Consider the following 23,050-nt stretch of genomic DNA (forward strand, 5'->3'; position numbering starts at 1 on the left):
CTGTTTCAGACCCATTTTGAGTTCTTTCTTTCTTCTTCTAGTCATGGTTGTGCTGTTTCCATAGAGGTACAAGACTTAAAAAAGCAGCTCACAAAATAAAAATATGACAGGAACAAAAAACTCAAACCCAACAAACAAAAACCTAAATAACTTCATACACATCATCTTTTAATATATCACAATATTGAAAAATTCTAAGATAAGCAAGCTCCTCAATACAGTTAATATGAAGTGAAATGCAGACAACTTTTTGGATATCGCAAAAGTTTAGTGTCTCTGTAGCCTGATGATGACAGATCACGTAAATCATTAGGGGAAAGCAAAGTGCTTTGATGTTCAGCTGCTCAGACTCCCTGAGCTCTGGGCTTTTATATCAGAGTGAGAATACAGCATCAATAGCTGGAGCTGAGCCACCTCAAATGAAAACAGAAGACTAAAATTGGCTTGCCGCAAAATGCTTTTAGGACCACCAAACACTGGTGGCACGATTTGTTTGATGGTTTTCTTTTTCTTTTGTTTTTTTTTTTGTAACCCGCTTATTACAAGACTCAGCAAACTCAGTTTTATGGCACCTTTCATCCAAACATGCAGTCCGAAGTTCTTCACAGAGCCACAATAAAACAACTTTAAAGCAATAAAATGTTAAACATTAAACAAGTCAGTGAAATGTACAAGCAGAAGGGATATCAGAGTTTGAAAACCAATGATTAAAACTGCAACAGCAAACAACAATCATAGTAAAGTTCCTCTAAAATGCCCTAAAAACTCACTTTTATGTATCAAAGTTACATATTTACAAATTTTGTTTCCTAGAAAATAGCCCTGTTGTGCCTTAAACTGACTTCTTTAATATATTTCCTATAAAAACAGTTTAGAAAACAAAGAAATTATTATGTCAAGTGAAGGTTTTAGCTCAGAAGCTTCTTTACCAATCACCTCTGTCTCAAACAAATTAAAGGAATGCTGAAGTGTTTCACTTTATTTAAAACATTATATGACCTTGTCTACTTAATATTCATTGTAATTGTTATTTTCTTAGCTCTACATTTAGCTAAAACTTTGCTACACTTAGTATTTGAGCCATAAAATCCAGCAGAGCATGTAGAGGTGGGATTTATCAGGTTAGAGACTGGAAAAAGGACCCAGGGATTGCTTTGGTTGTCATTTCAGAGCTGAGAGAAGTGAGAGTATCTTTTAAGTTTGTTTACAGTCTGATTCTTTGACGGTGGCTGACATGTCAGAGCAGGTTTGAACTTGGCGAGGACATTCCACTGCTGCTTCTCCACCGCCAATCAGCTCTTCACGTGCAAAACTAATCTCATCTCGGCCTTTAAGTGTATATGAGGGGTGTTTGCACATCCCAGTGTGTCTCAAACAATTTGAATATCCTGAACGTGTTTTTGGTCATTTCATTCAAAAAGCTAAACTTTCAGATATTTTTGATATATTACAAGTAAAGTTTAACAGTTCAAGCCTTTTTATTATTTTTAATTTTGATGATTTTGACTCATAGCTCATGAAAATCAGAAATCCAATGCCAAATTATTGAAAGTCATAACTCTGCAACAACAATAAGACATTGCAAGATACTATATCAATGCTATTGAATCCCAAGTGGCTTTGATAGCAGCCTTCAGCTCGTCTGTATGTTTGGGTCCAGTGCTTCTCTTCCTTCTCTTAAGAAGACCTCATATCGGGCTGAGGTAACTTGACTGGCCACTCAAACATAATATTATATATAGTCCGTAAACCATTTGATGGTAGTTTTGGCTCTGTGGTTGTGTGCTAAGTCCTGCTGGAAAATGAAATTAGCATCTTTAAAAAGCTTGTCAGCAGATGGAAGCATGAAATGCTGTACAATCTCCTGGTAGATGCTGAGTTGACTTTGGACTTGATAAAACTCAGTGGACCAACAGCAGGAGGTGATATGATCCCAAAAATCATCCCCTACTGTGGAAACTTCACTCTGGACTTCAAACACCTTTGATTGTGGGCCTCTTTACTCTTCCTCCAAACTCTGGCAGCTTGATTTCCAAATGCAAAATTTTACTTTCATCTATAAAGAAGACTTTGGACTACTAAGCAACAGTCCAGTTCATTCCACCTCAGCCGAGACAAGATCTGGTTCAGGAAGTGACTTTATATTAGGGATGCCACAGTTGTAGCGTCTTTCATAAATGCCCTGCCTTTTGGCTCTCACAAGTTCCTGAATTGACTTTTCTTGACAATCCTCTTCCCTGTTGCTTGTGCACCTTTTCCTCCTACACTTTTCCCTTCCAGTCAACTTTCCATTGATTTGCTTCAGAACTGCACTCTGCCAACAGCCGGCCTTTTCTATAATGACCTTCTGTGACTCCTTGTCAAGGGTCTCGATGATCGTCTTCTGGACAACCTCAAAGTCAGCAATTTGACTCAATTTTTCAATTCAGTTTTATTTATATGCCATCAGTTGTCACAACATATGTCATCTCATAGCACTTTACACATTGACCCGAAGAACTTATGACTCAACATATTCAAAGTTTCTGTTCGATTCCTTTTGAGCAAGAACTTGGCGGCGGTGGGAAGGACAAAAAAGAAAAAGTCAGACAGAGCCAAGCTCAGGCTCAGCTGTCTTTCCCATGATTGTGGTTGTGTGTACTGAGCTAGGCCAGAGTATTTGTACTGTTTAAATAGTAATTTACTCAAAGTAAAAATGGAATAATATTTGGAGATATGTTTTTGATTTTTCTTTAACTATGAGCCATAATCAGCTAAATTAAGACTGAAAATTGCTTGAAACATTTGAGATAGATAGATAGATAGATAGATAGATAGATAGATAGATAGATAGATAGACAGATAGACAGATAGATAGATAGATAGATAGATAGATAGATAGATAGATAGATAGATAGACAGATAGACAGATAGACAGATAGACAGATAGACAGATAGACAGATAGACAGATAGATAGATAGATAGATAGATAGATAGATAGACAGATAGACAGATAGATAGATAGATAGATAGAATTTGATATTTACCAAAATGGTGCTGAAATTGTTGCCATTTACAATAAAATGGAGAATTAAAAGTAAAAAAAGGTCCAATGTGAAAACAGAACTAACATTAATGAGCATTTAGGAGGGTTGCTGTGCATGTGTCCTGGTGGGCCTGGATTATTGCTTTGCACAGTTGAATACTAAACTTTTCACAGTATTCTAATAGTCTGAGATACACTAGTTCATGTTCACCACTGGAGATGATCTGCTGTTAGCTGGTTATTGAAGCTAATGAGTTCTTAACAAGGGTCGTGAGCCATGACAGGACAAAGCTTTGACGGCGGTTTGTATTTCAGCAACTCGTCCTCGTCTTTGTCATTAGAAAAAAAGAAAAGATGTTTCTGCGGTGACAATAAGTGGAGCGCGCTCAGTGGCGAGCAACTGCGAACCATTTCTAATAAATAGTCTCTCATTACAGTTTAGGACCAGAAAGCAGGGAAACAAAAAGTGGCGGTACAAAAGGCTCCGAGATTCACATGCATGGCTGAAGGTCTAATAGAGGCTGTTTTACAAGAGTTCTGTAGCTCTCACCGTAATCGAATATTACCACAGTTATAGTTCATTTTAATACAGAGACCACTTTCAGTTGTTCTTAAAGGCACGGCAGCAAAATAATGTGGAGCCTGCAGAGGTGAGCGAGGAGTGTTTTGGGTGAGTCTGTGCTTTAGTGAAAGGCTTTTGAGGACTTTTATAGCCCACTTTTGACTTTATATTTTGCCGGGGCAATGCATTCCCCACCATATATCACTTTAACAGCTCTACAAAGGGCTTTTAGATGTCATCTGTGTTCCCGGAGCTTTATAAAGATAGCAGCCTGATATTCCCAGCAGACGGCGTAATGTATTACTGCTGCAGCCTTAGCAATGGACCCGGTGTCATTACCACTACTCAAAACAATGGACCGCAACGGAAATGTCTATATCGCACTGGATATGCATATCCAACCTCGCTCTGCAGCTCTAAGCATGGTGACATTTTGCATTTATGGCTTTTATTCTCAAGGAGACTCGCTGATGAGATGGCTGCGACACCGGGTCACATCGACACGCCCTCTGCAACTGATTAATATTCATGTTTCATGTTGTTTTATCTCTCCAGTAATCATTTTCTTTCCATCCCTCCCTCCTGTCTCTCCACTCTGCATGTTTCTCTCTCAGGGCAATGTGACCTTTTCTTGTGCTGAGCCGGTTTCCGTTGCCGTGACGTTCACCGGCCCCCAGAGCTTCCTGCAGCTGCCGGGGGCGACGGCGTCCTCGTCAGGGGGCGTGTCTTTGGGTTTCCAGTTCAGGACGTGGAACAAGGCGGGGCTTCTGCTCACCTTTGACCTCCCTCAGCAGGGAGGTGTGGTCTGGTTGTACCTGAGTGAGGCCAGACTCCGGCTGCAGATCCATAAAGGTGGCAGAGCGCTGCTGGAGCTCACTGCAGGTCCGTCTGACAGCTGGAAAAGTGAACTCCTAACCTCTTACATCTTCTTGCCTGAAATCTATGAAACTATCATTTTTAACCTGTAGTTTCTTATGTAACCGCTATCCTCTCATTCCTCAGTCATTTGTGTTTAATGCACCTGAAAACCTTTGATTGTGCTCCTTTTTTCCTAAACTTTAGGATAGTTTTTAAAATCAGACATTGACTAAAAATACCTGTCATTTCATTTTAAATTTCCAAATTTTTACAATAGTATCTGCTCAGCCTGAAAATTTTATTGCACAAAATATGGATATTTAGAAAATTTTTGTCACTTTTTACACTTATAGCAAGTTCTTTCACACCAGGAAATTATACACTATGTGTGTGTGAATAACTTTACTAACAAGGAAAGCACTCAGAGAGCACCGTACTCCTCCAAGGCTGCTCAGTCGTTGTATGATTTCCAATAGATGAAATTTAGAAAAAAATTCATGGCTCACAGCAGTGGATTTGTAGTAGGATTGCAATCATGTGATCATCAGCAGGCAGCTGATGTAGCGTTCACTTGTTGTCATAGTTACAGTGACCCCATGCCGATATCTCACAGTGATACAGAAATCTTTAACAAATCTGTGGATCCAGACTATAAGCCGCATCATTGCCAAAATCTAATCACTTGGTCCTTGTGTCATTTCTGACCTTCCCTGAAAATTTCGTCCAAATCCATTAGTCCGTTTTTGAGTAATGTTGCTAACAGCGAGACAGACAGACAAACCAACGATGATCGTCACATAACTCCGCCTTTCCTTGGTGGAGTAAAAACTAACTTAAATAACAACTTTGTGACCAAGTGTTTCATATTAAGTTGTTAAATATGTTACTTGAAAGTCCACAACTCTGTTCTACTTGGATCAGGCTGTCTACTAATACTTTTGTTTTTGTGGCACAGCGTATATCTGCTCAATCAGTTATTAAGCGAAGCAAAAATATAAAATTAGATTTTTTTTTCATTTCTGGGACCTAATATTTCATGTATAAAATATTTAAATGTTTTGTTTTGGGTTATTGTGACATGAATCCACATACGGTTAAAAAAAATCCCTAGCTGACTTCTGCATTATTATTTTTTTTGTTAATGTGTTCTCAAAAATTGAACTTTTAATGGCAGCTTTAGTTTTTTTTTATATTTCAACTCACCCATAATAAGAGACTGTATGATGTACATGTACAATATTTCAGACTGTGTATTAATGATATGATGAGAAATACCAGTGAAAATTTCAGGCCTCTATCTTTCATAGCTCCTGAGATATCATCGTTCAAATATAGCCTCAAAAAATTAATGTGTGTAAAAAAACATGCTGAAAGTGCATCGATGGGCATGTTTTTTTTATTATCTTGGTGGATATGTCATATGTCAATCTACAATTTCAGAGATACAATCTTACATATCCATATTTCATGATAAATCATGATGAGTTGAGGTAGAATATTCATTTTAATTTTATCTAATCTTGTCCCAGGCTCTGCTCTGAACGATGGTCAGTGGCATTCAGTGGATGTTACCTCCAGACGCAGCCGTCTGATGATCTCTGTGGATAAAGAAGAAGGTGGCGTTGCTCATGCAAACCCCCCATTTCCTGTCACCGCGGGAGGTCAGCTCTTCTTTGGTGGTAAGAGGGAATCATGGAACGTCTTCACTGACAAAACTGTACACAAACGACACAAAACAAATCAAAAACGAGACAAAAAATTGGACAAAAAGTTACAAAGTGACAAAAAAATGGACAAATGACAAAAACAAGGCAAAAAATGACAAAAGAGAGAAACAAAACAACAAAAAAGTAGACAAACAACACAAGTGAGACAAAAAACACAAAACGACAAAAATGATACACAAAACAACAAATAAAGCAAAACACAAAATGACAAAAATAAGACAAAATAAGACAAAAACACAAGCGAAACAAAAAAGAAACACAAAACAACAAAAACAAGACAAAATATTACAAAAACGAGACACAAAATGTCAAAAGAACAATGAGCAATATAATATTTTACTTTATGATTAAAACAACTTGTCATAGTCTAGAATTTATTTTAAATTTATAGTTTGACAAATTGACAATTTGCAGTTAATGTCTTCTCTGTAATTTTTACAAAGTCGTCCCACACACCGGATTGGACCCTCTGGCAGGCCACATGTTTGACACCTCTGCACTAAAAATTCATCTGTGTTTCAAAATGACATTTTTTGCATGTTTTTTTTTTGGTAAAAACAACACCCTTCTGCCTTAAAATGGCTCAGACGTAGCTCGAGCACACCAGCTCGCCTACAACTCTGTTCAAACACTGTAAAACTACTCTATCGTACATAGTTGCAAGTTTTGGTATTGGAGTAATTCAGGCATCGATGTTTGAACTGTAAACCAATTTTGAGGAAAAATTAGTACGCAGAAAGCTGCGACAGGATTGGTTGTTTAGGTTTGTTACATATGAAATCCAGGAAGTCTGAATCTGTGTTTTTGAGGCAGTCATCGGTACACTACAGTTTCAAGGAAGAAATGCTCAGACTACTCATTTCACTCCTGATGTGTCTTCTAGTAAATAAAAAAACATCATGTGGATGTCAACAAGGTAAAAGAAGTGATTTTCCACCAGATTGGGGTGTTTGAAGCGTTTGTTTAGCTACATTTAGCAGCAACTTAGAGAGAGATGAGCTCCTGCTAATTTGGTTTCACAGGTGTTTTTCTGTAACACTAGATGTTCATGACTAAATTCAATGAATTATTAGGAATGTAGCTCTCAAACTGAGCTTCATCAGGACAGACTGGGTGTGGTCTGGTTGCATTTGCATGTCAGTGGCCTGAGAACAAAAGCAAACAAACCCATGACTGTTATCAGGTCTGAGTTCAAAAATCTGTTATTTGTTGATTGTTGATTTGTGTATGAAAGACCAGAGCATCGTCCAACTCAAAACTCCAACAAGAGCTCAGATACAAACACAAATGTAGAAAACTGTCATGTGAAATCATCAAAAATGTTATCAGGTATGGCCTTATTGCCTAATAATTTTATTACCTTTTTAGATTTCCTTTTTTCTCACATTAGTCATTATTTACCTAAAGCATGATTTAATTCACCTCATTTCACCACTTCTACTTTTTTGTCCTGTCTGTCGCACTAAATGCAATAAAAGAACACCTTTTCCACAAAACAGTTACGACTTCTTATCTTATAACTTTGCCTCAGTCTTGTCTGTACTATTAATACTGACTACAAGATGTTTCTGTTTCCAGTACGGGTTAAATGAACATATTTTCTCCTGTAAGACGTGTATTAATATTTAGAAGTTGTTGATATTGCACAGTACAATCATCAATTCTCACCTTCGGCTTGTGGCGGTTTTATAATGAAAGTTATAAGTCTGCTGTGTCTTCATCTGTCTGCTGTTCTACTCTCCATGTTTTCTTTTCTCTCCAGTCTTTTTCTTCCTCTCGTCTCACTTTGTTTCATTTTCTTCTCCCTCGCTGCGGAAAAACTGCATTCTCTCTTGGTTTCTCTCTCATTCAGCGTTATTGCAGTCCAGGCATGTTCTTCTAACTGCCGTGGGCTTTTTCTCATCCTGCACGTGCACGCATTTACACACATGCACTTTCACTATCTCCCCTTTCACATTAAACGGACGACAGCAGTGAGAAATTAGCTGGATTCATTTGGCATATATTTGCATGATTTCACCCACTTAGGAAGGCGTGAGACTACACAAATCACAGCTCGACTGTCACACATTTACCACAGTTTTGCTTCATATTACTCACCAAAAGTGTGCACAGTGCATGTTAACTCTTTTGTCAATTTGCTGAACTCACAGTGAATTTCAACCATTTTCCAATTTTGTGTAAATGGGATTCTAACTAATACGGCTATGTTTGCTTCTCCGTGAATCCAACATGTGTTTTTGATACAATCACTGCCCTCAAATGATTCCCTTCTCTACTTCTCTGTTTTCTAAATGCTCTCTTTTTTTTTTTTTTTTGTCGTCGAGGTTGTCCTGCCGAATACCACAGTCAGGACTGTGAAAACCCCTTCGACGTCTTCCAGGGCTGCATGCGTCTCCTTGCTGTGGACAACCAGCTGGTGGATCTCATCACGGTGCAGCAAAGACTGCTGGGAAATTACAGCCAACTGCAGATCGACATGTGTGGCATCATCGACAGGTCAGAACCCGTCGAAGCCCATCTCGTTTGGGCAATCGTAGTTTTATCTTCCCTGTCTGACTGTGTCGCTCAGATAAGCCTTCGCGCTTCATTTCGTCCACATAATGCACCAGGTGTTTTCGCCGATCACGTGGTGCTTCAGTGTTTGGAGCGCCGATCCCTCGGGGAGTTTGCTTGAGTCTGGGAATGTTCAGCGCATAACGTTTGGCTCGGATTTAACATATTGTTTTTCTGGTAAAACGATTTCTTTCCTCCTGAGGGAACGCAGTGTTTTGCAACAGCCTCGGAGATACGTTTGCTCTCTTCTGCGGGTGTGTCAGGATGTGAAAATAATGGAGCTGTAATGAATACAAACACTACAGTATGCAGAAGAGCAATTATCAATGTGGCAGAAAACAGTTAACCTTTTTGTCCGATCCAATGACCAAAATACAAGAGAATAAATTAAGATCTTCCACACAGTTGGAATATACAGTAGCATAGGTGTCTGAACACAACTGCATTCCCACATTTACTCTACCAGGAGTGGGGTTCGAACCCACGGGGACATTTGTCCGTTGGAACTTAAGTCCAACGCCTTAACCACTCGGCCATCCTGGTCACACTTCTGCTCTGTTTCCAGTTTTAAGAAAGTCTCTATTTTAATATGTCCACATGCTGATGAAGAACACTGAAATGCAGTTGTTCACATGTACGTAAACATCACTAATATCTAATCACTGACATTAAAGTGCCAAAGATCAAATGGTTAAACCTCTCCAGTACGACCACATGAGGCATTAGTGCTGCACGACGATTCAGTTCATTTTTATTTGCAGAGTCGTTCCGTGTGTCGAGTCATGGCTGTTTATATAGTCGAGTCAAGATATTAAGGCAGCTTCATCATTTCACTCTGTGTCCAGTTAAAAGCCAAAAATTTGAACTTCATTTGAAGAACATCAAATGACAGTCAGCAGAGGAAAACATATCAAGGTTTTGCTATTGAGATCTTAATTTAAACATGTTATTATTGTAGTTTTAGTCCATTTGTTCCATTCTTGTGAAAGCAGTTCTTAAAAGTTGCTGCAAATACTAATTTTAACAGGCTAGAATTTGGTGTTTAAAGATCACTGTAACCTCACAAAACACGTTTCTGACATTTCAACTCAATTATTCCGTTGCTAATAATGACTGAAATTCATTAAATGTCCTCAGAGTTTCAGTAAACAAGGCAACGGGACGTCTACGTTCTTGCAGAAGATTAAAAAAAATAATTTGTGTATGTTTTTTAACTGAAACCGCAGGGATTTCAATCACCTGCGTGACTGAGAGTATACACAGACGTACAATGAAATGATGAAGTGGTGACATTTTAAATCCAAAAGGTCAGACATGGATGTCATCTGTCCGGAGAGACATTCATTCAAGAGAAATGTAAACAGCATGTTGATTTGAAAAGGTGCGATTAGTCTCAACCAGTCGCTCACATGAAGGTCAAGGTCAAATCTGTTAAATATCAAACCACACAAGGGCAATATGTCACAATATATGTGTAACATTGAGCTTAAAGGTGATGTGCTGCACATGTAAATTCATCATCTGCAGATCACTCAGTGAGACTACCAGGAGTGGGGTTCGAACCCACGTGGACATTTGCCCATTGGATCTTAAGTCCAACGCCTTAACCACTCGGCCATCCTGGTGTTTTATGAGTGGTTGTCTGCTACATTTTATTGTTCCATGATGTGAAATTTCGAATGATACATGTGGCAGTTAAGACTAAATGCAATTAATGTGATTTGTACTCACAGGAAAATGAAAACCAGCCATCCTTAGTCATTTTTTGGTTGGTTTTTTTTTTTTGTCCATCTGCAAAAAACTAACCATGACCAACAAAGGTCAATCTGTTAATAATCTGATGACACAAAGCTACACGTTACAATACAAGTACCTTAAGTTTATAAAAGCTTTAGCACTCTCTCATGCTGCACAAAAACTGAGGTTACATTCTGCATTATTGTCACTTTGTGTGCACTTTAATACCCTCAAGTTGACATGGAAGATGATATGCTAGCAAATACAATTGATGATTTACAGTTTTTCTCAGTCGCTTTGGTTCATTTCTGAGATCAGAATTGAAATTCTCAAAAGTACTTGTTCAATCTGCACATCATTGTGTCACTTGTGCACATCAAAATAGCAGTTTCTTATTTCTTTGAACAAGTTGCAAATGATGCAAATGATTATGTGCAATTCTCTGCTGTTTCCTGCATTAACAATTACTTATGTTGATTTAAAAGTATTTTAATGGGTCTCTGTTGAATAGTCTCATCCTCCACAACATTTAGGCATTAGTTCATCACATATGTCTTTACATGCAAAATGGTTGAACAAGTTGTCATAATATGTCAGGATATTTCTATGCATTTCCATTAGACTTTTTTTCTAAATCTGTCCTGAATTGGTAAATTGCTCCCAGGTGAATCTTGACTTTCTTTAACAAAGGGAAATGTGTGAAGGGTTTGGGTTTTCTGAATCACTCAAAGACACAAGAGAAGATGATGTGGATGAGAATTTGTGGCCCAACAGACAGGAATGTTAGGAGGTGTAGGAAGTCTGCACTAGAATTCCTACAGCTGCATGTACAGTTTTCAGTAAGAAGATTGTCCTATGTTCACATTTATACTTTTGCTTTTTTGTTTTTTTTTTCTGTGCTATGCAGCACTGTTTTCCTTTCTGTATCACAATGACATGGTCTGCCAACAAATTACAACACAAACAGTAAAAGCGTAAATGTGAATCTTGTCCAGTCTCTTGCAATCAGTCTCCCACATACACTAACTTACAATTTGCAATAATTGTCATCAAAACTTTAGCCATAATGTAAACATGAGAACATCCCTCCAAAGTACACTGTTATAATGACAACATGACTGAAGAATTTGACTGTTTTATCCACACACAATGACACCAGGACTTTTCATTCAGATGCCACTGACATGTTCATTGACACAGATATTTCCTTTTGAGAGATGAACCAAGGATTTTGAGCAAGAGACTGGCTTTTGCAGGTAATCCATGGTGTTTTGCTTTTTGTACAAATTGTTTTGAGAAATGCACTTATTGTTTTGCAAATGTCGAAGGTGATTCGAGAAATGTACCAGAGTGACTGAGAAAAACTGTAATATCAGAGAAACTGAATTCCCTCCCTGAGGCTGAAAGATCATGAACTTCTGTTGTGTCCATAAGCAACGAGGTTGAGAAGGAGCACTTACAATGTAGACTAGCCCTGGCTGGACATGTGGTGAGACACAATGAAGCGGCTGGTTGAGTACTGTTATGGAAACTTGATGCTGTCAGAAGGGTTGGCAGGCCTACCACAACGTTAAGGAAGGTGCTAGAAGAAGACACTGGTCTGGAAGACAAAGACTACAATGCTGGACAGAGAGATCTGGATGAAGAATTTTATTCACGTCACCGATTCCATTGGATGCAACTGACTGACTGAAGTTAACATGTCCAACACTGGATCTTCTTATAGGAAACTGCATCTGGTGTTAAGCAGCTAAAGCTAATGTGGTGCCAGTTACACTAATACAGCTTATCAATCAATGGCTCTGGCAGCTGAATGGTTTTATAGATTTCATGTCAAGAATAGGATTTAAACCTGCAGCAGCGTTTGTCTATTGCAGCTACATCCTCTCAGCACACCCTCTTACATCAGCTGCTCACTTTTAATCTACAAGACTGACACAATAAAGACACTAATTTTATTGTATCTTGAATGCAACACCAAACCTCTCAGACTGATGCAATCAAGCTATGCAAAAAAACAAAAAAAAATAGACGCGTCACTGATAAGCAGCACATTTTTCTTTTATCTTGAAATATTAAAAAGTCATTTTTGTTTTTCTTATTAGATTTTCTTGAAAAAGTAGAGATCATGATGAGACTGAATTTTAAATCCACAAAGATCAGAGTTAAGATTTTAACCGCAGGTGAGAGAATCGGTCGTTTTCTATTAGCTTTTTGACCTTGATGGATTCAATGTAGAGACGCCAGTGCAGCTGAGAGAGCCAGAGTCATGTTCTGTCAGTCAGTAGTGAGGCACATTTTTTAATTCTTTCTGGCCTTTTGGTTGTTTTGTCACGTAACTTTATATGAGACTCAACTTTTGTGGAAGTGAAATGTAATTTTTCTTTTTCTTTGATTTTTGTGGCAGAGTAATTTATTTGTGAGGTGAAGCGTTGTGGCGTGTTGGATCCAGGAAAGTAACAAAGAAAGACACACAAGGAAATAAGAAGCACACTAACAGTATTTCCATTAAGGAATGGAGAATTATTGTGCAGTGGATATCTGAGGTGTGAAATAACCACTCACCACCGTGTTTGTTTCTTTCTCCCTGATATCTGGAAAATCAACATTTCCAGAAGGTTTTTTCTCTCATCTTTCTCACGTAAAATGCTATTCTTACTTGTGTGAAGTATTTTCAAATGAATAATCGGGATTTTTAAATCGCAAATTTTGCAATCCAGGATCAGTTAATCCACCAGCCTGAGGCCACTTTAATAGGTTGTATTTGAAAGGACAAAAAAAAAAAAAAAAAGAAAGGACAGAAAACTACACACAAACAAACAAACAAACAAACAAACAAACAATATAATCTTCTTCTATTTTTAATTTCTTTTCAAAAGTGAAACCCTGCATCTGATCTGCAACCAGAAAATGCGAACTAAATAAACTGCAGATATTTTGAACATGTTTTTTAAATCATAAAAATGCTAAATATCCAGTGAAAATGAGACCAGCTTTATTGCTCATTCCTTGTAACAGTGACACTGATATTTTATGGGAACAAAATTTCTTTTTATTAAACTCAAATGCTTGATTGGTAGCCTAATGTCTCGCTGCTTTATCAGTAAACATATCATATGCAAAATATAAAAGAAATGTTTATATACCACAGGACACAAATGTTGTATTATGTGGCCAGCTTTAAAGTTTTATCACATTTTGTTCCTCAGATCCACCATAGATCCAGCGTTCTCACTTGGGGTGGATTGCAAATATTCAAATCCTTAGAATAGCGTTACTTTTTAACCAACAACTGAGTAAGAAAAAGATGGCTTTTACCTTTCTGACATGCTTCAACCGCATCTGCAATCTTCCTCAGAGCATTATGTGACCGTTGTCATTTAAAAAGTAACACTATTCTGAAGTAAGAATCATCAAAATTAACATAATCCACTTGATAATCAAATCCAACTACAAAAGTTTTAAAAAAACACTTACTGGGAATTTCATCCAGATCAAAACCAAGACAGGTTTATGTGTTCTTATGCAAATTCAGAATACTTTATCGTTTTGAACAACCTGATTTCAAGATTTAATCTGATGGGATGACCAAAATCCGCTCAGATTTCTTCTTAATAACTGCTCCTCAATTCATCTTCCAAGGACCATGAATGCATCGACTATTATGCAGCCAATCTAATATCTGTTGAGATATTTCAGTTTAGTAATAGTATGACCGACCGATACACCATCATTGCATCCCATTGCTGGACCCAGGACATCATTAAAAAGATGAAAGGAAATTATCACAGCTTTCACTAGCCGTATTCTATAGATAAATGCAGAATGAAAGGTAGAAAAGAGTTCATCATCTTACCTTATCACCAGCTTAGATCAGGAAAATGAGTCACGTGGAGTTAAAGCATCACCTGCTGTCTCTCTGATACACCAAAAACACAATTAAATGGATGATTACAGCAATTATAAACACTCCCCTCAATAGCAACCAGCAAAGACACCCTCATGCATGATATAAATATACACATATAAACGAATACTATGCACACACCAGCTACACATTTTTACTAGAGAAAGAGAATCTACTCCAGTGCTTTTAATTAAATAATGTTCTTTCTCTACATTTTATCACATAATTATTCAGCAGTATTCAGCTGATGCAGAGATCTGACTGCTTACTGGAACAGAACAAGAAAAAAATCATATTTCCCACAGTACGTTCCCACTGATTAAATTCAGGGTCTGTGAGATAGGAAGTTTAAAGGAAAATGGAGTCAGAGTCAAACCTTCCAAACTCTTCTCTGACCTCAGAACAGGCCATTAACTCAGTGTTTATGTGTCTGTATCCAGGTCTAATAGCAGACTAACCTCATGCAATGAGCACAATCGAGAAGCAGCCACCCATTTAATTGACTTGACCTGTCAGTTACAGGACTGGAACTGAATCAACACAGATCTAATTTACCGCAGGTCTAACTCATGTTAACACTGCAAGCAACGTGATCACAAAGACATGATAGAGGTCCAGTAAAACATAACACCAGGTGTGGGGTTCAGACTCAGTTACACAATAAACGCTCAGCCGTCCCAGTTTAATTTATTATTTTATTAAATTAATTCCTGATGAGAGAAGCGTAAAGGGAAACATGTTTGATGACTGTAGTTCTGACAATAGAGACTGAATAGCAGGAGTGGGATTTGAACCCATGAGGACTTATGTGAATCTTATCATTGTATCTTGAGTGCAACACTTTGACCACTCAACCATCCTGGTCCAACCTTTTCTGGCTTTTATTGTCAATGCAAATCTGTCCAACATGGTAACAGTGAGGCAGATTTGTAAACAGCATGCTGATTTGATTAAAATCCAGATGCCTCTATTAATTATTTACACAACATGCCTGGCTAAAAACATTCCAAAGAAAAAACTATCTGAACTTTGCAAGTTGAATGTGTGAAACCTCCAGAGGTTTTGGACACTAGTGCTGCACAAGATGAGGTCCAACTTTAAAATTTCCAAGTAGAACTTTTAAAATTGTGTTTGGCTCTAGATGCTACAGAGAGAACAAGATGCAACCTTACATTTCAGAACACCTTTGATGGACTTCTTGCACTTGCTAGCATACTCTCAACTAAAACGGCAAGTCTCTGTCAACTGGGAGGTTTCCTTTCTGGGATAATTCATTTTCCGTTTATTAAAACAAAATTACAGCACCTTGACACATTCCCTAAGTTCAAGTGGCTCATTTTTTTCTTCACAGGAGAAAACAAATGATGACAGAAGAGGCCTTAACATAGTGTTTTACATCAATTTATAATATTTTGCACAGTAGCCTACTAAAAACCATTATTACTACTTGTTTCAAATGTGCAATAAACCCACAAATCCTGGGTCCACCTGGAGTCAAGCACCCCTCCTACATGTTACTTCTATTTATATACTGTCCTTAGACCTTTTAATTCTCCTTTTTTTATTGTAAACACCAATAATTTTTTACTTTTGTTGTAAAAAAAAAAAAAGCATTTTTTTAACCTTATCTCTAAGCCTGTCCATCATACTTGGTCATGTAGGAGGTCGAGGTTTTTCAAATTCAGAGTTGTCTGTAGAGCACCATTACAAAGTCACCCAACTTTTCAATGATTTAACCTCTTGAAAAGCTAAAGCTAAAGTCAGTACAGGAGTAGGGTCTCCACTCACAAGGGCATTTAAGCAGTTGATTGTAAGTCCAAAACCTGAACTGCTCAGTCCTCCCAGTGATCCTTGCCTCAGGTGATGATTACTGACCTTAACATGGCTGTATATCTATCTATAAAGCTGTGAGGCCCAACATGAGAACACACCATTTGCTGCTCAAAGAACTGCAGTTTTAGTTGCAGTGAACATGGGGTGGTAGTGGGTGATATCAGGATGAACCTTTTATCTTAGATTGTTGCTTCCATTTAGTCTTTTGCAGTGATGATGATAATATAAATCTTCAGTTTGTGTTTCTCAGGTCCTGCATCAATGCAGATGTTATTTTGACACATGCCACATGCCACATGCCACCAAGCACCACCTCCCCCATGCAGAAATGGCCTCTTCGCCTCTTCCAGCTGAACAATGTACAAAATACAGCCGCAAACATACTTCTCAGGAACAGCTCAAGGAACAAAGCGAAGAGCCTTGAGTGTCTCCTAACTCCCTCCATCCAAATGCAATCAAGCATCGACAAACCCAAACCATAAAGACCTAACAGTGCAACATACAGCACCCAAATGATCTGTGGCCACAAACCCAGCACCAACACCACAATATGCCCCTTAGACCTTATGTATCCAGAGAAACCCAACAAATCCAATGTTTTCTCTGGATTCACTTTAAGCTGCACTTTGCAGTACGGGATGGATGAACCTCCAACAGAACCAGACTCAGGGAGGGCAGTCATCTGCCTCAACCAGTTGGGCTGAGGGTAAAGGGAAGAATGAACAGAAAATGTAGAACAGACCTGCAAATCTGTCATCTGACCTGGGTATAGGGACGAAAGACTAATCGAACCATCTCGTAGCTGGTTGCCTCAGAAGTTTGCCTCAGGATAGCTGGTGTCGCAGTTGTATCTGGTAAAGTGAATGATTAGAAGTCGAAATGATCTCAGCCTATTCTCAACTTTTAAATGTGTAAGAATCCTGGCTCGCTTGCTTGGAGCCAGGTGTGGAATGCGAGCCACATAGTGGGCCACTTTTGGTAAGCAGAAGATGAGCCATGCGTATGAGAACAATAAACACTTGGAGGCGGGAGAGTCGTGTAACTGCAGATCAGAAACATGTAGCTGTAGATCCAGAGATACCTGCTGGGAGGACAAAACATGGAGTCATCTTTACATTTCCAGAATACTGTATTTTTTCACGATGTTCCACCTTTGATAGACATCTATCAGCTCTAGCTAGCATATAACTCATATTCCAGTGGGAAATATTGTTGTGTCAAAGTTTTCTATCCTTTTTGATATGCATTTTCCTTTATCCTTACCTTAGGATTAGGGTTAGAAAGCTGCTGTTTGACTGCTGCACAGATGCAAAGTTGATGTATTTGTAACATTAGCACATATAAAAATGTGTTTTTTGTCATAATCTACCAGAGGCTGCATACATGTGAGGTGCAAATATTACAAACTGACAGCTAAACCTTCACTCATGAGAAACTGTCAGTGTAGATTTCAGGGTTATTTATCAGCCTCATAGGATCTGGAGAACAATGAGGTAGGAGCTATGAACAATTACAAGTGTAGCACCATGATGCTTTTCCATTAAAAGCCATCTGGCACCACTGATACTCGCATCAAACTGCTCAGCAAAGTATTGATCACAGAGCCTGACAAAAGATTTCACTTTTCATTTAATAGCTATAGACATGCAGTGTGAGCTGTCTTGACTTAAAAACGAATCTTTTTTCCTGCAGATTTAAGGCAAGATCACGTGTTGCTTTAATAAAATGCTTCTCTCTGACCAGGTCACTTGAGCAACCAGCATCTTCCATTCATTTAAGCAGAATTACCACAGTAATTTGTACTGTTTATGTCCATCTCCTTGTTTCTCACCTCTGAGTGTCCACACATTTAACTGATGGTGTTGCTCGGACACTTCGTTTTGCACAAAACCTACCTTGACTTTGTAGCTAATCAGCAGTCAGACAGACACAGCTGCTATAAAGGATCTTACACTGTATATACCGCCACTGACAGGCTGAATTTGATGGCATCAACACTCAGATCCTTGAAGTCCTGCCTGTAACTCGCTCACACACGGACACAAATACTAAATATGTAACTCAGAAGAACCAAGCAGTGTGGTAATGTGAATTTAAAGTGAAAGCTAAGTGCTTTATCTGCAAGGCTCCAGCTTACTCTGAGATTAAAGCAGCACAGAGATAAATGGAGGTAAAAATCACACTGTAGCAGGCTGACAGGCTGCTGAGTTAGGGCTTTTATCTAAATAAAGAGGAGGCTGCAGATTCTGTGCAGTCATCTGTTTTCTCTTCAATATTCCTGCCTGGGTTTGAGCAAACACACAGTTAAACACTGGCACAGACATTTACATAAGCAAATATGCTCATTGAGGCACATTTAAGGACATAAAGGTATAAAAAAAACTCAACACAAACCCGCTAGCCTGAGTTTTGCAACCACCGGTGACGTAAAATGTGTGTTTTTGTCGGCGTTGAACCTCCTGGAGGTGTCAGCCGCTCTGGGAACAGATACAAAACAACCGTGTGGATAAAAATACTATTAGTCATCGCCTCCTGTCGTCTTTTGTGCCCATCTTCATCTCAAGAGAGTGAGGTCATGTAATGTCATTATGTGTCGACCAGAGGCTGATCCATGTAGTTTCCAGTATTATCTCAGGTGCTGCAGTCGTACTTGTGGTTTTGTGTGCACGACTTTTAGGTATCTATCCTCACGATTTCTACACAATGGTATGTTGTGACACTCCGACAGTTTGAGAAACCAAATGCAACCAGTGGCTTCTCTTCTCTGCGGTGTGTTAGTTCAGCTGACACAGATAGTTTTTGGAGGCGATCTCCGTTTATTACAGCCCTTTACAGTCGATAAAAAAGACACAAAATTGTCTGTCACACAAGACTTGTGCTCCTGCAGAAATTAATTAATACATAACCTTTTTAGAACAGGAAAGTGAACTCTTGAGTAGAATTATATGACATTAAAACACACAAATTACAACAGCATAATCTCTCTTACCTCTCTCTCAGAACGCACAAACAAAAGGGTAGAAGTAAGGCGGGAATAACTCATTTATAGGACGACGTGGGTGGCTAAAAGTGTACGTAGGAGTACAGGAACCCCCCAGCCAAGGTTCCACATGACGACTGAGCGGCAGACAGAACTTTGTGTAATTCTAACTATAAACATAATAACAATAAAAGACCAATAAAATAAAATCTATATATTCCTAATACAACAATTCATATATATTTAACCCACAACCACTGCTGCACTACTGTCCCTGTTACACAAATACAAACTTAGGAAACAAGCAAATTCAGAAAACCTCTTCAGCAATTAAACAAGACAGGCACAGCATTTAGAATAAAACATGCAGAAAACACATCGAAATACAGAGGAGCTACAAATCACATTCTATGTGCATGGTTTATATGTGATTGCAGATGTTCGCTGTTAATCTTGTGCTTACTTTTTGCTAATTATAAGGCCGCCAGGTCAAATAATATGAGGAAATAGACATAATTAACTGAACGGATCATGTTAGCTGGATTTAACCTTGTTACTGCCTGCAGTAAGGGAGTTAATCAGCATGTGATTAATAAAATTAGACACACAGCACAATTTGTGTGCTAGTTTCCAAATCCAGACTGTATAAATAAATACATAAATAAATACATAAAGAAAATGGGGCTGTGCAGTGGCTCGGTAGTTAGCACTTTTACCTTGCAGCTGGAAGATCCATGTTCTCTGTGCATCTGTGGGTTTTCTCCAGGTTCTCCAGCTTCCTCCCACAGTCCAAAAACATGCTGAGGTTAATCGGTAACTCTAAATTGTCCGTAGGTGTGAATGCGATTGTGATTGTTTGTCTGTATATGTGGCCCTGTGATAGACTGGTGACCTGTCCAGGTGTCCTCTGCCTTCACCCTAAATCAGCTGGGATAGACTCCAGCGGTGTATAGATGATGGATGGATATTGCAAGAAAACGACCTCACCGTGTCATGTTTGACCCACTTATGCATCTAAGTGGTAAAATAATTTTTTTGGTTTGCACACAGATGCATTTATTCTTTGCTGCTCTCTCCCCCGTTTCTTCTTTCTAATAACAAACCACTCTGTTTCTATTGAAATAAATGACACTATCATTGGCTTTCACAGTCATGAATTACCTCCACTGGCCCATTGGGAGCACGAGTCACATTTTCACACGTGTTTATGAAAAATGTAAAAGCACAATGAAAGAGAGAAATGAATGCATTTCCCCACACCATTTGTCATTTCGCAGACATTTACTGAACTCCCCTGGTAGCTCGTCAGCCTCTTGCATTATACCCATTATAGACCACCCACATCTAAAGGAAGAGAAACATACATCAGAGCTTCTTTAAAGTGTTTCGTTGTCAATTTTAGTCTCGATTGTCACAGTTTGCTGATTTCTATTTCAAACCATTGTGTTTTCTCTGCCACTCAGCTGCCTCCATCCCTCTCCTTCCTCCCACACAGGCCTGATGTCATGACGGTTACAGCAGTATGATATTTATCTATAAATAAACGCACAGAGCTTCAGTAGTAGAATCTCTTGGGGTTCGTGTCCATTGAAGGAGCTTCTTCAAACACTTTGGCAGCACTCAGGGAAGATGTGACAAAGTGAAAGGATATTCTCTGTTCAAAGGGGGAAAGTTTTCCTCAAATAAAAATTGAAAGTAAAGTGTAGAGCAAGAATCTGCAATGAAAAGTAATGAAATTATTCTTTTGATGTCGTTGAGGAAAAGTGAAAAAAAACGGATCTTCTTTAGAAGTTGTCTTTTCCATTCAAGGAAACTGTTTTGTGATTTTGTTCCCACAGCGTCACCTAAATGTTTAAACCTTATATTTAATGTGAAAGGTGTTCTGTTTGAGCTGCTATTTATTAGCATGTTTAGCCGTGCTTATGGACATCAAATAAATAACCTTGAGAAGCTTTGGCTAAAAGGCTTTTTCCTTCTGTGAAATACAAAGCTGCATTTCAGCAACAGGTTCTAATTTAATGCAGTATTTTTTTCTTTTGAAAGGAGTTTGAAAGTGTTATTTCTCCAATAATCAGCTTTAGTTTGTGACCCCAAATTCAAAGTGCTTTTAAACGCTAAGAAACATCTTCATTACAGTTACAATGAGGCACACACTTTGCAGCAGCCAAAGAACTGTACTCAGCTGATTTCATGTTGCTTTCCTTCCATTACTTGGCTCTTTTATGCATTTTTGTCATGGCATTCCTCTTTTTGTCAAAGTTAATGTCCACATTACCCACAGTGCATTTGTATTTGAGTAAGAGACTATTCCTAGATTATTCATCCATCTTTTAAATTACTGTTTGAAGATATAGAACATGCTTTTTTTCAGCTTTTCTCTCAGCACTGTGGTTGTATTAATAGGTAGCCTGTGTGGAAGATGAAAAATGACATAAACAGTATACATACCTATTTAAATCAAGACATGAATAAAGAATACATGCATTTCGGTGATGAAAAATGACATAATTACAATTTATTTCTCCATTTCCATACATCATCTCCTGTTGCATCTGTATCTGTATCTGTCTAAAGAAGTCGACCAGACAGAAGCAAACGATTCCTATCAAATCTACACGACACAAGCCGCTCCTCTCATTTCTCTGTTTGCGCATCGTCTTGTCTTATTCAGTCCCACTGTGAGTTATATATGATGTATAGCACAGCTGCATCATCTGTCCATTGTTGTGTTACAGCCAGTAGTTTATATTTTATGATCCCTGTCAGATGATGAACAGTGTTCATGACAAAGCACAATAGACTTACTGTACTTAGAATTCCGCTCATAACGTGGTGGAATGTGACAAGAATGTACAGATATCATTCAGTTTTATACGTTTATTCAACATAAACACACTGCTGTGGAGTATAAAAGAGAGTACTATACAGGTAAATGATGCCATGAGTCAGTCCTGCCCCTGCAGGGGTTTGTAGATTCCAGCTGTTTGTTACGCTTCTTTCACGCATCACAGGTGCTGAAAAGCTTCTTCTAAAACGATTACAGTGAGAATACACCTGTGCATCTTCGCTTTGAACTCCAGTGGCAAGTCTCACCTGTCCTCAAGATGAATTTTAGGAATTTAGAAATCTTTTTAGGAGGACTGAGGAGGTGAGGAGGCTCAAAGTAGGGAAATTATTTGAAAAAACGATGCTAAATCTTCTACTTGCAATGGCTTCAAGTGAGGTCAGGACCTCTGGCCTCATTACAGACACAAAAATACATAAAATTGTAAAGAAATGTAGAAATACAGGCATAAAAAACAAATATATGCATAGAAAGATATAGTTTAATGAATAAGGAAAGAGAATGAGCAAACGTGATTGACATCTCTTCATTTGAAGTCAAAACAATGATGATAAACTTTGTCTTCACTGAGTGGTTTTATAAGAACATGAGGAACATAAACGTCCATCTTGAGCCTCGTTTTATGGAAATGTAGAAATCAGTGTAAGAGAATAACTTTATTATGTTCTTTTTATTACCAAAACCTATATATTTAATATTTATGTATGCACTTATTGTTTATTTGTTCATTCTGCAATCATTTTTCAACCTCCAAGTCCTACAATTGAGTTTGTGCCTCAGTTAACAAAGCACATGTTAAAATTCTCAGTGGAAACAAAGAATCTCCTGTTTCAGTGGATTCCTTTTATTTATTATACTTTTCTGCTTTGTACAGTGCTTTAATCAAACTTGCTGCTGCTTGATGTAGTTCCCGGCGTTAATTCAGCACCTCTCTGTCAGCTCACTGAGGATGTTTAGTTATGCAGCAGAAATCCATCTTTATCATAAAATCCATGAGAATAGTTTTCCAGGAACAAACA

The 23,050-nt window shown here is 38.3% G+C and overlaps 1 protein-coding gene, 1 long non-coding RNA gene and 2 other non-coding genes across 4 annotated transcripts in view; 1 reads left to right on the forward strand and 3 right to left on the reverse strand.

Annotated features, from left to right (window-relative positions):
- LOC111568578 (contactin-associated protein-like 4) overlaps positions 1-23,050 on the forward strand; it is a 188,509-nt gene that overhangs the window by 101,832 nt on the left and 63,627 nt on the right. Inside the window, exons 8-10 of the mRNA XM_055014360.1 lie at positions 4,203-4,470; positions 5,976-6,125; positions 8,501-8,672. Coding sequence (XP_054870335.1) covers positions 4,203-4,470; positions 5,976-6,125; positions 8,501-8,672 — 590 coding nt within the window. The remainder of the gene's footprint in view (positions 1-4,202; positions 4,471-5,975; positions 6,126-8,500; positions 8,673-23,050) is intronic.
- On the reverse strand, positions 5,825-8,849 carry LOC129349825 (uncharacterized). The gene is made up of 2 exons (XR_008602963.1): positions 7,842-8,849; positions 5,825-6,161 (listed from the first exon to the last, which is right to left on the reverse strand). It is a non-coding gene; the product is annotated as an uncharacterized LOC129349825 (long non-coding RNA).
- Positions 9,190-9,272, reverse strand: trnal-uaa (transfer RNA leucine (anticodon UAA)). The gene has a single exon. It is a non-coding gene; the product is annotated as a tRNA-Leu (tRNA).
- Positions 10,272-10,354, reverse strand: trnal-uaa (transfer RNA leucine (anticodon UAA)). Its single transcript has one exon. It is a non-coding gene; the product is annotated as a tRNA-Leu (tRNA).

Source organism: Amphiprion ocellaris, chromosome 10 (assembly GCF_022539595.1).
Source record: "Amphiprion ocellaris isolate individual 3 ecotype Okinawa chromosome 10, ASM2253959v1, whole genome shotgun sequence".
Classification (NCBI taxonomy): Eukaryota; Metazoa; Chordata; class Actinopteri; family Pomacentridae; genus Amphiprion; species Amphiprion ocellaris.